The following is a 19,927-nucleotide window of genomic DNA, read 5'->3' as shown; positions in this document are numbered from 1 at the left end:
GGTTTGCCGTCTTAACCGAATGAGAGTTGGACCGCTTTGAACCGGAAAAAATCCGGTCCGACCATGTTAAACCCGGTTAAACCGGATTAACCCGGGAAGTAAACCGGACGGCTCACTTAAAAATAAAAAAAATGGGACAATGTTCTAATATTTTGTTTTACTACGGTCCAAAAAAAAATAAAGCAATATTATTTCAATATAATTATACATAATTATTAATTATATAAAAATTTACATTTATATATAACTATATATTTATAAATAAAAATTATTAATTATGTACGAAATCACCCGGTCAGACCGGACGGTTTAACCGTTTAAACCGGTTAAACCTAATACGAGACCTCTGCCGGTTTGACGTCCGGCTCGGGTTTCACAACACTGGTACAAAGATTAACTAAATTTTATTAATCTCAAACATTATTCAAACACAAGGGATAAATGCATAAGCATGTCTATCCTTTATTCAAAGTCACAATACTAAAAAAACACCTTCAGATAGAGATGCTGTTGGGAATTCCTCTAAAAGTCAATCCTTCATCACTAGAAGGAAACAGCAGAGTATATGGCAGATTAACTGGTCCATAACGGTTCCTTAGTTTCTCATCATTGTTTGTGTTTGAGAATTTTTTCTCAATTTCAGCCAACTTGTTTCCAAAATTCTTGAAGGCTTCTAATGCTCTTGTATCAGATGTCCAATTTGCATTGTCCCTTTGGCCAAGGTATAACTCATCTGAAGCATGCCTTGACAAGATTTCTATAACAGAAAGATCAATAAGGGTCTGAAACTTTGGTGTAATTGTCTTCAAATAAGCCTTCTGAGGACTTTTCACTAACTCTTCATACTCAGCAGTTCCTTTCTCGGGCATGAATCTTCGGCTAAGAGTCGGACGGTTTAAGATGAAACCTCCGTAAGGGTACTGTCCAAAATTAACAGCTGCATGAAGTGCTGAAGCAGTCCAAATGACAATAGTGCAAGCTTCAACTAACTCGTCGCAAGTTTTCATCTTAGGCCACCATGGCTTATCTTTCAAGTCACCATGACCGACCTCTACGAGTTCTTTCCACCAAGCTTGGAGCTCGGAATCTTTTTCAAGTGTGTCATCTGATGTATAGTACAAGGAGACATAGTCTTGGACCCATGTTTTGATTGCATTCCATATTTCTAGTCCATCAACAGCATAAGGGTAGTCCTCTATCACAAGGCGAAGGCCATGAGGGGATGCTGGATCCTCAATTGCCATTCCTCTAAATCACAATTAACAAATAACAACATCACAATTAAAGTCAAAACTGTCTTCAAATCTTCAAGCTTATGCTCCCTTTGTTGACATATTGATCCTCAAAAGCTTTTTTTACCTCCTGTCGCAGAGCCGGCTTCCAACCGAAAATCGGGTCGCGACAGATTAAGTCCTTGAAAATTTTAAGGTGACCAAAGTAGTCCTTCCAAGGACATAATCAGTGACAAAAACAATTCAATCTAAAGGTATCTTAAAACTTCCAAGGACTTATGTAGTAACACAAAATTTCAAGAACCTATTTGGTTACATTATAATTTTCCAAATACAGAATTGATGGTTCAATCTTGTATTATTTTTTTACTAAACTGAGAATCATGATTTGTCTTACTAGTTGCTTTATGTTTGTAGGAATTACCTTTTGATAAGATCAGCAGGCAATGCTTGCTCAGTAAAAACCCAATCCTTGTAAATGACAGCAGACATTTCCATAGAATATCTTCCCCACAAGAATGTTTGTTCTATGATACCGCCTTCGTTAACAAGGGATTGCCTTGCAAGGGCATTTATATTCATAGTGTCGCGATAATGCGGATACAAAAGCTTATAAATTGGGTGAAGAGAACTTAGATGCCTGTTTGTTGCTAGGATGAATGGCTCAACAACTGCATGAGTATTTAACCTGTTATTATCCATGAACATATATCAGTATTCAACTTATAGGTAATATATAAACTACATTGTTTTTTATTGTATTGATAAGATTTTTACCAATGGCTAACTAGTTGATGATAGCATGAGTCATTGACAATGACATAAGCTTTAGCTAGTAGCCAAATAGAGCTTTCAACACCTTCTTCTGCAGGCAAATAAACTTGACTAATAGCACCAGATTGATCTCCCTGAGGATGTGGCAAACTTAACTCTATGGCCACTGGCTTCAAAGTTCCATCTTCTTTCAAGAAAAGGATGGTTCTAGTAGCATACGCCTTGGTCGAAGTTGCGTTTATTCGGCTTAAATATGGCATGATTGGGTCATGGTGATCTAGTATGAAGAGTCTCTTGTTTTGGATTGCCTTTTCAGCCAAATATAATTTACTCAAGTGTTATTCATTGGAAAATGCATAAAATAAAAGGTAGCAAAGAAAAGAATAGAATTCATCAAACATAAAGTTTGTAATGAAAAACAATTTTATCAGAATATCTACCTCATCTACAGTGAGCCCTTCTAAGTTAGGCTCTATGTGTTCCTTGGTTATTTTACTAGTGTGATCACCATAGACTTTGCTATCTAGCTTGCTTCTTGAAGGGAATTCCTGCAATAATAAACTAGTTTAGGATAATTATGAGGAAATATGATAAACTATGATCCAAGTTTTTAGCTTTAGGTTAAATGTAGTTTTTATACAGTCGCAGAGCCAATTTCTAACCGAAAATCGGGTCGCGAAATAGACTCTTAATTAGGCTTACCTGAAGACAACGAATCAAGTTTGGATTTACACCACAAAGCATTTCTCTTGCAAACTCTTGATCAGTCATCCATGCAGACTTACTCACTGCTCAAGTAATAAAGAATTGACATTGTTAGCTAAATTGGACCTTAGTCTAAAACAATTAGATTGTGATTCTTTGAAGGGTCATTTGAGAGATACCTTGGATTACTTTAGGTTGTGGAAACTTAAGGGCTTGTTCACCATCAGTTCTAAATATTTCCTTAAGCACTGGTAATGGACTAATCTTGCTAAGCACATTTGTAGGAAGCTTAATTCCACCCTCATAGAGTCCATGAACATCATCAAAGCTATCAAACTCATTTGGTGTGAAATTCAAATCAAACACAGATTGTAGTAATGGGAGGACATCTTGAGACACAGATTTCAGTCCATAAGTAAGAAAGTCTGATGATTTCAAGTGACCAAAAGCTTCATCTCTTGGAAGATAAACATCATTACTTCTACTCTCACTATTTGGATCTGTTTAATAGTAGTAGCAGAGTGTTTATTAACAACAACAAAATAAAGTTCCTACCTCATATCTGAAGTCGCAGAGCCAGTCTTCTAACCGAAAATCGGGTCGCAATAGCTAAACTCTCTATTATGTCCAAAATGGATAATATGACAGAAACTGTAAAGTTCTATAAAATAAATTGTTTTTTGCAACTCCTGAATAACCAACATGACATATGTTACAACTGTCACTCTTTATTATGTTATCATCATTCACCAAACATAACAAACTCTTGACTAGTTATAGTATTTCCAAGTTCTAACTAAAATTATGCTTGTTTATGACTTTATCATGTGAAGAGTTCTACTCTACTGACTATGACAAATCCATATATATCATAAGATTACACTCGTCTTTTCGTGAACTTTAACTTAATTATACTCGAAAACCTTTTATTTTAAAAATTATACTAACATCCCTTGAGTTTTACGATAGAAATAGAATTGTTACCTTTCCTTGTTGGTTTTCGGCCAGTTCTGCCCCTACGAGGGTAAGGAAAGGTTTCATTCTGTCCTAGAACAGGACGAGCATGCTTATCACCTTTATCTGGATCACCTAAGTCATTGTAGACATCATAATCATAAATCCTTTCAAATTCTTTACGCTCTCCTTTCCCATCTCCTCTTAAATTCTGCAATTCTTCTTCTCTATACTTGCATAGTGGACCTGGTGTCTCACTTGGAAGATATGTCTGCATTATATTTCATTATTTCTTACTAGAACCCTTCAAATTCAACAGCTTCAAATTAACTATAAACAACAATAATCACTAGAGAAGGACATAACATGCATGTAAGGAGGAGACATATATATGTTAGAAATTCATAATTTCTAATTAAGGAGGGCATTATATATATCGGCTATTTATTTTGGCTTATAAAACAAGTGGTCTAATTACTGACATCCGTAAAAGAATGCACAAAAGAAGAAGTTACAAACAAAATCGATCAGGGATCAATTGAATTTCGGATACTAATACCTCTTTATTGATTGGAAGATTAGAAGAAGACAATGAAGAACCCTAATTGATTCCCTGAATCAATTACACATTACAAGATTGATTCCCTGAATCAAATCCTCTCCTACACAATACTTCAAAAACTACTCACCCTAACCCCCTCACTCCTATTTATAGATTTCCCCCTAAACTCCTATGGCAGTTACACTGCCCTGGTTTATTCTCTGCTGCCCGAGATTCTGCTCTGCTGCCACGTGGACTGCCACATGGACTAGTGGTTGCCACGTGGCCTCCTCCGATACACCTTAGTGATGGGTGGTCTCTCCCGCACCCTATCAAACCTATCAACCTATAATACTTCTGAAACTGATAATGAATATGGGCTTAATGAATATGGGGTTAACACATAAGAATGGTTATGGTCCCCAATACACCAAATCACAAATAGTTTTCATTTCTCTTCATCAAAGAGAAAACGAATGACCCAAAAAGAATTGAAGATTTGGTTGAGGAAAATCATCATACCAATACCAAAATCTCTCAAAACGTATATCAAATGAGTAGGTAGATCAGAGAATATGACTTAAGATATAATATTGTATTATTCTTTTATATATATATATATATATATGAGAATTATAAGATTCAAGATCTTGGAATTGATATTTCACCAATCATAAGGAATTTCCAACAGTATATACTCGTGATTGTACAATATATTGCAAAAGAGTAACCAAATAGATCATAAGAATCAAAAGATACAATGATATTATATAGTACATTATGTCTATAGACCATTAAACATATAAAAAACAATATTTAAATTTGATGTATTTTGACTAGGTAGAGAAATGGTTTAATTACCTTGTTGGCAAAGAAAAGGCGTTGGGTTTTGTAGTGTTTAGCATTATAAATCCAAGAGTTGCAAACAAAGTATATGGTTCCATGGTTTGGAATGTCTTCAAGAGTCAAACTGACTAAGAAGAACTCAGTTTGCATGAAATTATTGATATAAAATGCACCAGGAATTCCCATGTCTTCATCCCATTCAAAGTGAATACTAAATGCAGATTGGCCTGCTCCCAAGGTTGGTAATGAAGCAATGATACCTTCCAAAAATGTTGTCTTTCCAACTACCCCTTTCCCGTTTGCTACAAATCATAACAAAATAAGAAATAAGTGTTTTGTTTTGTTTTGTTTTGTTTTGTTTGATGAATGAAATGATGATGATAATAAAGTGAAAGAAAGTAGAAAGAATTTCACCATCAGGTTTGGTAGCACTAATCAATTGGAGAGACACAGATCTGCCCAAGAATGAAGTGAGTCCATCAACTGCTGAACCAATTATGTTAAAACCTTCACCAATGATTCCACCAACACTGGTTAAGCTGTTAATATCCAACACATTCTTTCGCATCAATACCACTCTCCCTTTTATCTTATGCCCCCTATTCAGGATACCTGTGATCCCTGAAAACATCTTTGCCACTTAACATGTACTAGCTACAATCTATGTTTATATATTTTGAGCTAAGCAAGTGTTAAGCTATGTGTCTAGCTTCTGAGGAAGAGTATTTATAAAGATGAAGAATAAGAAAAGAAGAATAAACTATTGTGCAATGATTTCATGTATCGGACTCCAATGTGCTAAGTGTCAAACAAACTGCATGCAGATAACAACGAAAAATAAACAGTTCTTCAAAGTCACATCTTACATTGTAATCTCTTCATAACGAAACACATGTTAAGTATATAGATATAAATGGTGATTCTATTATTGAATTAAATTTCAGAGCCTGTATGTAAGATATGATACAACAAATTAAAGATACAGTATATACAATTAATATATTCTAAGAATCCAAAGACAAGTGTCGAACAGAATCCATGCATGAAAAATAGATTTCCACATTCCAAAGATACGTAACAAGTTGTTAATTTCTGAAGCTATTGACACATAGTGCAAAGTGCCATAGCTGCATGCAGCAAAACAAACACTACATGTGTTTAGTGTCTCCCCATCATGTAACTATTTTGAGTTATTTTCTCTTTTTATCAGCAAAAAAACTTGTATTAGAAAATGGGAACAGATACACAAACTCATAAACACAAACGTATGTAACAATCTAAAACACCAAAGACTACACTGATAAATTTTTCCACCATAAAAACTGACCAACACAGCTATTATGAACCCAGTTATCAAAAGATCAAAATTTGAAACTAATTTTAATCCAGATTAAATGAAACCACACTTAAAACTAAACAGTGGGTGCCTATAAAGTAGAAACCTTCATGAGTGATAATGTGATTGCTAATATTTTTGATGCCCTTGTGGAACATTATCACTTCCATAAGAAAAAACCAATCATACGAATAGAGGTATTTCAAATATAGGTTCATCAATGAAATGAAAATAATACTCCCATCATTGAGGAGTGTTTTGACTAAATCACTTGTATTTATTTTCTAAGGTAAACTAAATCTCAATTCAACCTAGGGTTTTCTAGGGTTAGGGTTTTTATTCATTTGTTTATGATAAATGGAGTAATTTGAATGTTAGCAATGGTCAAGGAGGCCCATTTTGAATTGTTGTTCCATCTTCAATTTCAGGAAAACTTCATTTTGAATTGGATTTTTGTCAAAACTGTTCAGTTCTTGTTACAACAATTCCTCTATTCTGTGCTGAGGGTAGAAATTTAGTTCACTATGTAGCATCTATTGTGCATTTGATATTTGAAATATTCTTTATTCTCTAGTGTGCTTATATTTTTAGATTTTACAAGTAATAATGACCTCATATAAATCTGCAGCAAAAGCAAAAGATTCCTCCAAATTTGAGAAGGACATTAAGTACAAGGTTGAAAAGGTGAATTGACAATCTCAGTCAGGTAAGCAATGATACATCGGTAAGGTTATTTGGGCCGAAATCATGAGTTCAAAATTTGAAAACAAAATTTTTATTTGTAAGAATAAGACTATATATATCTATTTCTATAGATTTTCCTAGATATGAGTCTCTTGCAAAAAGGTGTGTACTCAAGAGTGTATGGCAGCAAATTCAAAAAAGTCTGAAGTTTTTTAGGTTATTAGCATATCATTCATCATTGATTTGTAATATATTTTTATTTGAGAGTCAATGATAATTTACAAATGAATGGTGAATAATTTTATTGACAGTAAAAAAACAGTTTCACGGCTAATATATACATATTAAATCCTTATAACAATAATTATGAATGCAACCACAATTCTAAAACATATGTGGAGGCAGATATAAAAGCAAGATTATTAGAAAATGAGAGATTATTCAATTATAAGAGCAATATATAATCTATATAATTAAATGATAACAACAACATGAAACATCCAGAGTTATGGTTTGTTGAATATATATATAATAAAGTATAAGATATATATATATATAATATATATATATAATAATAATAATAAAGTATTTCCTCATATTATAAGATAATTTATCTCTTTAAATGTACTTATTATTTGACATGTATCTTATTTTTCTTCACTTAGAAATTTTCATTCTAAAATATATTATAAAAGAAAAAAAGACAAATGTCAAATAGTTAACGAATAAGGATATAAGTTATCTTCTGGTAAGAAGAATATAATAGTAATAATAATATATATGTAATATAATAAACATATGTGTTTTGAGATATTAAGATTGAAAGTGAAGATAATGTTATCACAGAATATAATATCGAAAAATATTGTTCAAATAATTATTTAGGAAAATATAAATATTGATCAAAGATATTCAATGTAAATTCACTTGTAAGTACTCTGAAAATTATGAATAATTTAGTATATTATACAAATTTATAACTAAAAATATATTTTTGAATAACATTATGCTATCTATAAAACTAAAATATGATACTACAAATTGAGTAATTTTCACATTCTTATTTTGCATAAATATATTTTATTTCCTAAAAAAATCATATGCTCCAATACTATTTAAAAGCAAAATTGCGGGTGTTAAGAATTATAAATGCACTTTGCAAATGTATATTTATAATAGCAACCTCCACTCACATACAAAAAATTGTATATTTACTTTCACATTTTGAGAAATGAACCTTTTCTTTTTAATATTTTTGTCAAATATCATATCATATTTTTATTAGGATTTCAATAAGATTTTTACGTTTTTATTAGAAAAACTTACTTTCAAGAAGATATAGATTTACTTGATTACAGTATAATTAATAAAATAAGTTTTTATAAAATAAAATAAGAATCATATGCTTATTAATTAGTTATTACTCATATAAATATAAAAATAAGTTTAAGGTAAATCAACAAAATTAAATCAAACTACTAAGAAAATGGAAATGGTTAAGTGTTACAATGAGGAGGTAAGGTAGTATGGGTGAGCAGGATCCGGCCCTACCCGCTCACCGGACACGGTCCGATCATGATCGGGTCCAAATAGGGTCGAGTTTGATCGGGTCTATGACCGGGTTTGGGTTCCAAAAATAGACCCAGTCAATATTTAGGGTCGGGTAGAGACCAATCATAATTCGGTTGTCTCGTCCTAGGGTCACTCGCTCATCATGTTTGTATGTGTTTCTAGTCAAAAATGTATATAGAGTAATGATACCATTTTGATCGAAAGTATCATTTATTCTTTAATTTTTCCATAATATATACATGATTAATAATACATATATACATATATCATTTCATTTATTAAAGTACATATTCATAATAATAAATAATACTGAGAAGTCTTTATCTAAAATAAGTATACATTATATTTAATCGGGTCTGGAGTCGAGTCGGGTTTAAAGGCCGATCTGATCGCTATTTAGGGTTCAGTTAGCTTTGAGTCTCGTGCCGAATTCAAAAAAGTGACCCGACCAATATTTCGGGCCGGATAAGGACAAACCTTAACTCATCTCAATGCCCATGTTCACCCTTATAAGGTAGTATGATAGTGTATCTATTGACCCCTAAATTATGTATAATTGAAAGGGGTAAATGTGGAAAAGCAGTGATTGATTTCTCTTATCTCACCCAATCCTCCATTATAAGAAAGTCGAAAAACTTGCATGAAGACATATATAACATATCATATTTAAAGACAAACACATTCATATTTGTTGATGTTAACATTTATGATTAAATTTTAATTAAAATTAAACTTTTAATATAATAGCAAGATTTAATTAGTTGTGTCCACGTAGATTCTACATGTTCTCAGTTCTCCCACGAAACAAATCCCATGATGATCCTAAAGTAATACTATAAAATGTTATTTGTATTCTTTCTGTGAACTCCACGGCGCAAATCCAAGGACTCATTTTGGAACCCTACTTCTCACTTTTCCATTCTTTTCTGCAATCCCTTCTCTCTCTATCTCTCTCACAATCTGGTAAATTTCGCTCTCTATTTTCAATCTCTAATCTCTTTCTTATTTTTACGTATTAGATCAATGTTGCGCGTCTTTTTACAATCTCGGCTTCATCTAATCACTTTTATTTTAAAGTTTTCATCTTTTAACTTACCCACATTTTTATATGCCTTAACAATGTAGTTTACGAACCACAATTTGTCGTCAAAGTTATTTTTTTTTTGGATTTGTTGTATACCCAATTCCAATTTAAGATAGTGCTGAGTTTTTCAGGAGTGTGTAAAGATATATTTGTTTTTGAAGAATAATCTTGGACTTAATTTTGTTATCGGTTAGTTTTAGGGTCCATTTGTTTATATTTTTAAAAAGTGATTCGACAAAAAGTGATTTTTTGGAAGACTATAGAATATATTTGTAAAATAAAGCTGAACTTCAACTTTTTAGCTTTTGCCTTTTATAAAAGCCCAACCAACAAATGGGCACGTGTCATAAGTGATTTATATTAAAAATAATCACTTTTTTGTGTTAAAAGCTTAAATTATGTGCTTGCTTATGATTGTTTAATTTTATTGAAAACTTTTCCCTCAGTAATGGCAGGTTTGGCTCCGGAAGGAACACAATTTGATGCTAAGCAATATGATTCAAAAATGAATGACTTGTAAGTTCTTTTACTTCAAATGTATTGCTTGAATGTTTAAATCTGCAATGTTTGATTCTTTGTTTTTCTGAAATTTTGATGTCTTTCAAATTAACTATAGGCTCTCTGCGGATGGAGAAGATTTTTTCACCTCATATGATGAAGTCTATGATAGTTTTGATGCAATGGGATTACAAGAAAATCTTCTGAGAGGCATTTATGCTTATGGTATGCTGGCAGATGATTATTCATTTGTTCCTTAATTTAGGTGCATATTTAATACTTATATTTATTTCAACAGGGTCAATCACTCACTATACACTTTATTTATTTAATTATTTTTTAAACTTGGGATTCACTGATTAAATATATCTAATGCATTTTTATATTGATCTCTGCAATATTTACTCTGTTGAAAAGCACCTTGTACTTCCTAAAAAGGAATAATCAAATAATTAATTGGTGTTGGCCTAACATGAAGAAGTAATTTTCTTCAAAGTTATAAAGATTTATTTTTATAATTATATTGGTAACTTGTAAATAAAAAAGAGCATAGACTTTTAACTTGCATATGCAGGAGTTTTATATTTTAAAATTTACCTTAATTTGAGTATTTAGATTATTACTCACTAGATTATTTACAGAGTAGGACTCACATGGTAAAACTCAGTATGTTTTTGTTTTCTTTTGATACTGAATACTTGTTTACTGTTTAAAGAATAAAACATATTGGGTTACTTGTTTACTGTTTCACAACATCGTATTTGATGTTCTATTCTTGCTGTAAAGGTTTTGAGAGGCCTTCTGCAATACAACAAAGGGGGATTGTTCCTTTCTGCAAAGGTTTGGATGTGATTCAGCAAGCTCAGTCTGGAACTGGGAAAACAGCAACATTCTGTTCCGGAGTATTGCAGCAGCTTGATTATGGATTGGTTCAGTGCCAGGCTTTGGTTTTGGCGCCAACAAGGGAGCTAGCACAACAGATTGAGAAGGTTATGCGAGCTCTTGGTGATTACCTTGGTGTGAAGGTTCATGCTTGTGTTGGTGGGACAAGTGTTCGTGAGGATCAGCGCATCCTCCAAGCTGGTGTTCATACTGTTGTTGGCACCCCTGGGCGTGTGTTTGACATGCTGCGGAGACAGTCTCTTCGCCCCGACCACATAAAGATGTTTGTTTTGGATGAGGCTGATGAAATGCTTTCACGAGGTTTCAAGGACCAGGTTTGTAACATTTGTTAGATTGCTTAGTTTCCACTTGTTTGCTTAAAACATTAAGTGCTCAATTTTTTCCCTTGGCTTTCATATAGCATGTTCATTCATTCATGAATTTATTAATATATCTTCATTAATATAACATCATCTAAAATGTCATATCGTGTAATAGCTAACGATCGATGTGTTTCATGCAGATCTATGACATCTTCCAGCTATTGCCTGGTAAAATTCAGGTTGGAGTGTTTTCTGCTACAATGCCACCGGAGGCCCTCGAGATTACAAGGAAGTTCATGAATAAGCCAGTGAGAATCCTGGTTAAGCGTGATGAACTAACACTTGAGGGTATCAAGCAGTTTTATGTGAATGTTGATAAGGAAGACTGGAAGCTAGAGACCTTATGCGACCTCTACGAGACTCTGGCTATCACGCAGAGTGTCATTTTCGTCAACACAAGGCGCAAGGTGGACTGGCTCACTGACAAGATGCGAAGCAACGATCATACAGTCTCTGCTACCCATGGAGACATGGATCAAAACACTCGTGATATCATCATGCGTGAATTCCGCTCTGGCTCTTCACGAGTTCTAATTACCACCGATCTCCTGGCCCGTGGTATTGATGTGCAGCAAGTTTCTCTGGTTATAAACTACGATCTTCCTACTCAACCTGAGAATTATCTTCATCGCATAGGGCGAAGTGGTCGATTTGGAAGAAAGGGTGTTGCCATTAACTTCGTGACATTGGATGATGGTAGAATGTTATCTGACATTCAGAAATTCTACAATGTCACTGTAGAGGAGTTGCCATCAAATGTTGCTGATTTGCTCTGAAGTTGAGTGTTCATTTTTGTTCTTTGGTAACATCAGGGTCTTCATTTTAAGTAGTACTATTTTATGCTCATTTTTTGTCTTAATTTTTTTTAACCATTAGAGTTCAAACTTCAAAGGCAGCTTATTCTATTTGTGATGGATTCTATAAAAAAATTCTTTACTTGAATATTAGTGTGATCACTTGAAACCCATTCAAGTATTCAACAAACTAGCATCATAGATTTTATGTGATCATACTGCTACATCACATGCCCACTAGAACTTTTTGGATAAATTACACTGAATAAATAAAATTAACAGAGGTTTTTTCTTCATTGATCTTACCATTAGAAGGTAATATAAATCATTCAGTAAGAACCCAAAAATAAGTTATCCTCGAACATTATTCATCCAGCTCAGTCATTTTGAATTTTCATTTCTGTCCAACTTGCCATAATTAACAAATATCCACTTCAATTCATCTCATAACCGTCTTCAGTTTAACAAATTTCTTAGTTGTATCCAATGCCAAAGTAAGAGTGTAGGACTAAGCAGTATATAGTATATTTTATAAACAAAATAGTATAGGGAAAAAAATTAAAAATTAAAACATTTTAATTCTATTAAAACGGATTGGGACAAAAGAGATAGTGAAATAAGTAGTGATTATATAAGAAATGTGTTTTTTAACCACATTCTTGATAATGTGATGCAAGGATAAATCAATTACCATGTTTGGTTATCATGGTAAAGGATATGGCAATGGGACTTAGTCTTCATTTCTTCAAGATCACTTGAATTATAACCATTTAGTGGTAGAATGACACTTTGCTTTACACCTTAATCAATGTTTCTTCAAGATCACTTGAATTATAACCATTATGTTGAGCTCTTCCTATAGTTACATATATTACATACTAAGGCACTCATGCTTCACACCTTAATCAATGTGACTATAAAGAATTAAAATGTTGCTAGGGCAGAAAATCATAAAAGCCCACAATCCCTACAAGAACTTATAACTATTAAATTATTTTTGTGCATAGGAAGGTGACAAAACTCCAGCAGAAGTTGGCTTCCTCTGCAACTTCCCTCTCAATTGTCTCATCTTTGCTTCAACTCTTGCTGTGAATCCAATCTGTGTTTCCTGTCTTGCTTTAAACCGCTCGGTCTTCCACATGCGTTGATCTTCAATGTCCTTCCTGTAGTACTTAATTTCTTGAATAATGTGATGATCCATTGGATTGAAACATCTTTGGAGAGATATGTGAACAAGATAAGGAAGAATGCATGTAATTGTTACTATAAGGGTTGCTGTCCAATAAATAGGAGCCGGAGCAAGAACTTCGACCAATATTTGGTATGCATTCTTGGAGTATGCTGGAGAAAGCATGCCATATAACAAGAGAAAGAGATACCAAGTGACGATGCTGCCCCACACAAAGAGGTGTTGAATCCATGTAAAATGGCTCATTGTCAGAGCAATTTGGCAATTTACAGCGCAGATTATGCAAGTGAACATTATCGTACCCACAGCATCAATATCTGCAGTCTGGCCATCCACCCGGAATGCTTGGTCGTAGAAAATGATGATGACAAGGAAGAAGGTGATGAGGGAGGTATAGAGACCATTGCCCATCCATCCCAATATTCTATACCAGTCAAAGAACAAATTCTTGGGTCCTTGCTGGTACAGTGCAGGAAACTGAAAAGAGCATAAAAAAGTTGGAAGATCCAAAGTGAAACTGTGAAAGCATGAAACTCATTAAAGGCATCACAAAGGAACAAACCTGTAAGCAAACTTCAGATGAAACATCTTGTTCAAAAACTCCAAGTGAAATAACAGGCAATGATGTAAGAACAACATTGAACAATATCATGTACCAGTCTTCATAAACTGATTGACCAGAGAAGCCCGCATAAGCCTCAAAATAGAATATGGTGAGGCCAAATGCTATATTTTTGTAGAAGAAATAGCATATCTAACAAGCATAATGGATCGATTTAGAAGAGAAAACAGCTCACACTTCAAAAATATAAAAATGCTAAAAGTATTACATGCTTTCCTATCCATGCATGTGCATGACACACAAGATCTTGAAGACATCCAATTTCTGAGAATATTGATGAAGATTAAAGATGAATATTAACTAATTACCATTTGTGCAATTCTCTTGTAACACCAGTGTCCGTGGACTACCAGAAGCCGCTCCAAAAACCGAAATTGGGCAATAGAAAAGTCACTAGCCATCACCGCCTGAAAAGAAGTTTCAAGCTTGAGTTCCAAGTTCGAACGCGTCCAGAAATGTTACAAGCTTCCAGACAGAAAATTACTTAGGTGTGTTCATAGTCCAACCACAAAAAACATGACAGGTTTATCTCTAAACCGAGTAATTTTTCAAAATACTAAAGCTATATAAAATTGAAATTTAGTTTGTTTCTGAAATATGAAACGTGTGGCTTTGCAACTAGAAAATGCACGTGTTGGAATCCATCATATGAAGTGCTAGTTTTTTGTAACATAATTACGCTCGTAAGAGTCAGCCACTGACCTGCATACCTTCAACCCCGCTGATTCCAATACCAATATCTGCTTCTTGAATCATGCCAACATCATTTGCACCATCACCTATTGCTAGAGTGGTCTTCCTAGTTCCTTGTTTCACTAACCTTGTTACCTGATGCCAAAGGATTAATGAATTAAGTAATCATAAAACTGTACATGCTTTATACCCTTAAAGTTGATGAAGTGATAGCGACTAAAATGGATAGATTATATCCATAGAAAGCATTCAATAATAAACATGCACAACGGAACTCATGGATATAAAACCTAATTTTGTCATCCTAATTAACACTGACTCATTCAGCCATGCGTGCAGTTGTGCACAATTGTCACTCCAATAATGTCTCTAGTGATTGAAATGCAGATAAAACACTAGAGTAGAGCTAACAAAGGTATAAATGAATAAGAAAAAAGGTCCTACCAAAGCCTTTTGCTTGGGAGACACACGACAGCAAATGACGGATGCACAACCAACAGCCAATCCCAAAAACTGATGCTTGACATCATCTTCTAAAGCATATGTTAGAGTTTTCCCTTCAATAATTAATGCAAACGCCGCGTGTGGATCCTTCTCAAAAATTATCATTTGTGAGGCATTGGTGATTTGATTCAAGATGTTGCTTTTAATAACCTGAGGGTTACAAAGGACTACGCCTAATATCAGATGAAACCCATATCCAAAAGTAAATATCTCTCTTCTATCTCGAAGGAGAAAACTTACCTCTTTGGTATCATTGGTTAGCGAATCTGAATTTGGGAGAGTGATACAGATTTGCTTCATGCCCTGTCGTAGCAAACTACAAGCGAATCTGCACCACATAAACAAAATTTTCATCAATTACAGTGGCACTTTTGAGCAAGTTCAACCTTAATTATTCAGAACTGATATGAAATAGTTCTTCTATGCAGTCAAATAATTTGCATAGACAGACCCAATGTTGATTGCAGTTTCCATCTTATCCCCTGTCAAGACCCAGATCTTTAGACCAGCTTGAGCAAGTTTATCAATGCATTGAGGCACCTGAGGAGAATAAAAGGTTAGGTGATTGAAGCAGAGAAATGGTGAAACAATTATTGACTATGAAGAATGATATGGCTTACCCCTTTCTGTAGTTTATCTTCCACAGCAGTAGCCCCGACAAGGATCAACTCTCTTTCGATACTATCTGATAATTGCTCAAGCATCGCCTCTCTGTCAGGCCCAACAGCTGTCTTGGCTTTCTGAAACTCATTATTCCAATCAGAGAATTCTTGCTCATCAAGCTTTCTGTAAGCCAGGGCTAGTGTTCTCAAACCAGCTTCTCCATATTCATTCAAATGTTTAGTAGTAGCCTCCAAATAGAGTTTTCCATTCTTAGACAATCGATCAAATATGATACTGCACAACCAAGCAAGAAAACAGAGGACATTAAAGTTTAAAGATGGATGCCGAAAATTTCTCTCAAAGCATATGTGAGAATTTTGCATGATTCTTCTCTTGGAGAAGGGATTTGCCATGATAGTAGAGCATACTGGTAATAATTATAGTTTAAACTTCACAAGCTTTAAGAGGATTTTAATTATTCCAGTAGAAACTGGTGGAAGGTTCTACTTGGCCATTTACTTTAACCCCACGCATTCATGTTGCAGTAATATAGACAGAAATCACAATACGTAAACTAACCTGTCAGCTCCTTTGCAAAAAAGAATTATGTTTCCCTCCTCATCACGTACAATCACAGACATACGCTTTCTTTTGCTGGTAAAATCCAGCAGATTCAAGATTTTATACTCTCTGTATAATTCACCAAAAAACACGGAAATAAATATATAAATAAAAAGGCTATGAGATACGCCATAGCCGATGAAAGAATTCAGAAGCGAAAGCCAATAGTGGACCACTCCAAAGAAAGATATGCAAAATTCTAGTCATGAATGTCTGCCTTACCTTTCAACCACTTGTCCTGAAGCAGCCAATCTTTCATGCACTACAACAGTGGATTGAGTTCTTCTATAAAATTCGAAACCAAATTCTCTAGCTGCTACAAGAAAAGCCCCTTCGTCAGGTGACTCAGCTTCGTATGTAATACTGTCAGTCTCTTCATTCAGCTCAGGAATTGCAGTATGGCAAACTGCTAATATCCGGAAATACATCAAAAGAACGTCACTGTTGGGTTCATTCAACCAGTTACCATTCATAAGACGGTTGTCTTCAAAACCAAATCCCTTTATGGCAGGCTTTTGATCCTCATCATCCTTGGAAGTAACAATACCCTCCAGTACAATTTCTTCACCCGCTGTAACCTTTTTTGATGGCGTGTTACTCTTGGACAGAGGGAAATTAGAGAGATCAGAATACTGCTCCTCAATATCAGAAGTCATCTGCTTTGTTGCAGCAAGTTCAACTTCACTAGCACGCACACCATATGCAGTACCAGCAATGGAGCACTTCAAAAAATCCATCTGATTGCAGGTTAAAGTGCCAGTTTTATCAGAGAGGATAGTGTCTACCTGACCCAACTCTTCATTCAAATTTGATGTCCGTGCGTCAGCTGAAGTACCAGTTAGTTCATCATACATATGAATGTCTTTGTTAATGAAGGTTGCTTGTAATACCTTCACTATCTCAATTGAAACATAAAGCGAGATAGGTATCAAATATCCATAAAGAATGAGTGCAGTAATCAGATGGCTCATCCCAGCCAATCCAATTTTCTGAGGATCATACTGGTCTTCAATATTGTCAGGCCGTAAGTACCACCACTTTGAGACTTGGTACTTGGTTTTCACGACAAATCCTATTGAACTAATGATGGATATCAAGATAAGCACAGTGAAAAGAGTGTATATGATATAATCCATCTTTTTCTCTATTGTACTCCTTTTCGAAGGGGATTTTGTAGAATTTTGCATGACCTTGCTGTCGTGGCCAGTGAAAATGGCAACCCCATAGACATAATCAGTATTCCTAAGCTTTGAATCTCGGAGGAGAATTTGACTGGGATCAAGAGCATAAACCTGATGCTCATACTCAAAGTTGCCAACAAAAGTATAAAGATTTGGATTTGGGTCTTCACAGTGTATTGTTCCTGACAAACCCTTAAAAGCTTCATCGCTATCTAGACACAAGGTAGCCTCCAAACATCTTTTCACCTTCAAGTTAGTCTCTCCATCTAAATTCATGGTCTCCACATAGCATATCCCATCCTCATAACTTGATGACAAGAGAAGTAAATCCGACGGAAAAAATTGGTCCTTCTCCACTTTTATGATATCCCCAACCATAATATTCTGCCATGCCCTGGGACCAAAAACACCATCACCTTTATGGATGCTAGCTTTTCGGCCATTAACTTTGACATCCTGAAGGAACCTGCGAAAATCTTCCAATGCTTCCTTTGCCATACTAAGCCCTACAACAAACCCCAAAGGAGCAATCATGCTCACTGGACTAAATGGCGAAATCGAAGAGACTGACAAGCACGCAGCCAACAGGAAATATATATTAGCAACCCTTCGAAATTGTTCAAAGAGTGCCTTAGGAAAAAATGTGATAATATTGTATTTGGTGGTTGATACATTATTCCTGCAGTAAAATAGAGATCTCTTGTCATGGATTTGAGGCTGGTTGCAATATACTGTTCTTGAGAACCCAGGACCGTGAAGCGGGTTAGGCAACTCATCGGTGGTGGTAGGGCGAATGCAACCGAATGTGTAAAGATGGCTCCTTTGGAGCTTCGCCCTTATCCTCCCCCGTGTCATTTCAGCTCAAGGTAGTTAAATTTGACATACCACACCAAGAGGGAGAAACAAAAAAGTAACTAAAATCTTTGCCTCTAAGGAAAAATCAAACTTTTCAACCTTATAACACCAATTTGTTGTTTTCCTAAAACCTGAAATCATAAACATAAATATAAATTGAAAGCATTAACTACATAACACATGAACATAAACATGATCATCATTTGAGGCATTCACACTATGGAATCCGAAGAATGTGCAATTCAACATAAGCAAAGAAATCTAAATGCATGCAAAACATCAAATTACAATTACAGAAAGTTGAATTCAAAATAGAATTACAGAAATTTGAATTCAAATTTAAGAGAAAACAAAAACAATTGAAATTAAGGAAGCTAATGCAATGTCTCAACAAATAAAAGAATCCAAAATAACTTGAAATAAATTAATATGAAAGATATTTATTTCCAATTATTAATTTAAATGAAAATAAAAAGCAAAGTGAGGTAAGAAAATGGTGAAAACCTGGAAAAAGGGAGAATAGTGGAAAAGGAATTGAGGAAAAAAGAAAAAGAAGAATGTGGGTTGAAGATAGATAAAACATCAACCCAAATATTTACAAGGAAAGTGCTCTCTTCCATCATCATTCAGGTTTTTGTGAGTATTCTAACAATTATTTAGATTTTTCATACAATATGTTACTATTCATGTAGATTCGTCTCGATTAATTTAATTAAACATTTGATATTTTGATCAATTATGGGAGCCAATGTTAATTGGTACTATGTAGAATTTGAATTTGAATTTGGTTTGCATTTTGAAAATCTTTGTAGATTCCGTCATTCTAGAAGAACAAGGGTTGCATTTATAATTTTAATTAATGTTCATCTGATTATATGGATTGGTTGGTGAATCATAAATTAATGTCTAATTTAACACTACCAAATAAATAGGACAAAGGGACCTAGCCAATGGTGAGGACCCCAAATAATTTCACCACACATGTCCATGTGGGTCAAGGATCCTCTGTCGGAAGATATTCATATCTCTATGTATCGAGTTAATCAAATTTCACAGAATATTATACAAATATTAGTTTATATTATTATAATTTTTACTTTTAATTAAATAAGATTTTTTGATTGAATGTGAATACCAAATGGGACAACAAATAGGACAAGTGATCTCATCAGACTGCCTTTAACATATATGAAATGTTTAGTTTACATTTTCCTTTGGTAGTACACAACATATATGGGTTCTTTTAATATCTGCATTTTCATCTCTAACATTGTTAAGATTTTATGATATTAACAAATTATTAAAGTTCAACTTAAGATTATTAAGATTTTAGTCAACATTACTAATTCATATCAATTAACCGACCCGATTCAA

The 19,927-nt window shown here is 34.2% G+C and overlaps 3 protein-coding genes across 4 annotated transcripts; 1 reads left to right on the top strand and 2 right to left on the bottom strand.

Moving 5' to 3' along the window:
* Positions 383-5,753, bottom strand: LOC109342911 (seed linoleate 9S-lipoxygenase-3). The gene is made up of 9 exons (XM_019580964.1): positions 5,467-5,753; positions 5,068-5,354; positions 3,696-3,936; positions 2,891-3,211; positions 2,709-2,794; positions 2,447-2,554; positions 2,010-2,314; positions 1,657-1,920; positions 383-1,248 (listed from the first exon to the last, which is right to left on the bottom strand). The coding sequence occupies exons 1-9, from the start codon at positions 5,681-5,683 to the stop codon at positions 495-497; spliced, it is 2,583 nt and encodes an 860-aa protein (XP_019436509.1). The 5' UTR covers positions 5,684-5,753; the 3' UTR covers positions 383-494.
* On the top strand, positions 9,483-12,437 carry LOC109342910 (eukaryotic initiation factor 4A-8). Its single transcript, XM_019580963.1, has 5 exons — positions 9,483-9,607; positions 10,175-10,244; positions 10,345-10,451; positions 11,013-11,443; positions 11,632-12,437. The coding sequence occupies exons 2-5, from the start codon at positions 10,177-10,179 to the stop codon at positions 12,265-12,267; spliced, it is 1,242 nt and encodes a 413-aa protein (XP_019436508.1). The 5' UTR covers positions 9,483-9,607; positions 10,175-10,176; the 3' UTR covers positions 12,268-12,437.
* On the bottom strand, positions 12,965-19,164 carry LOC109342909 (probable phospholipid-transporting ATPase 4). Of its 2 annotated transcripts, XM_019580961.1 has the most exons (12): positions 19,058-19,164; positions 16,740-18,684; positions 16,476-16,586; positions 15,914-16,190; positions 15,745-15,833; positions 15,534-15,621; positions 15,234-15,443; positions 14,799-14,924; positions 14,405-14,503; positions 14,037-14,228; positions 13,235-13,951; positions 12,965-13,200 (listed from the first exon to the last, which is right to left on the bottom strand). In XM_019580961.1, exons 2-11 carry the CDS (start codon positions 18,551-18,553, stop codon positions 13,277-13,279), a joined length of 3,681 nt encoding a protein of 1,226 aa, XP_019436506.1. In that variant the 5' UTR covers positions 18,554-18,684; positions 19,058-19,164; the 3' UTR covers positions 12,965-13,200; positions 13,235-13,276. The 2 variants fall into 2 exon arrangements, with proteins under 2 accessions (XP_019436506.1, XP_019436507.1); XM_019580962.1 differs by lacking the exon at positions 19,058-19,164 and having other exon boundaries at positions 16,740-18,802.

Source organism: Lupinus angustifolius, chromosome LG03 (genome assembly GCF_001865875.1).
Source record: "Lupinus angustifolius cultivar Tanjil chromosome LG03, LupAngTanjil_v1.0, whole genome shotgun sequence".
In the NCBI taxonomy this organism is placed as follows: Eukaryota; Viridiplantae; Streptophyta; class Magnoliopsida; order Fabales; family Fabaceae; genus Lupinus; species Lupinus angustifolius.
Note: the sequence above shows the minus strand (reverse complement) of the source record. Positions and strands in the feature narration are given on the sequence as shown.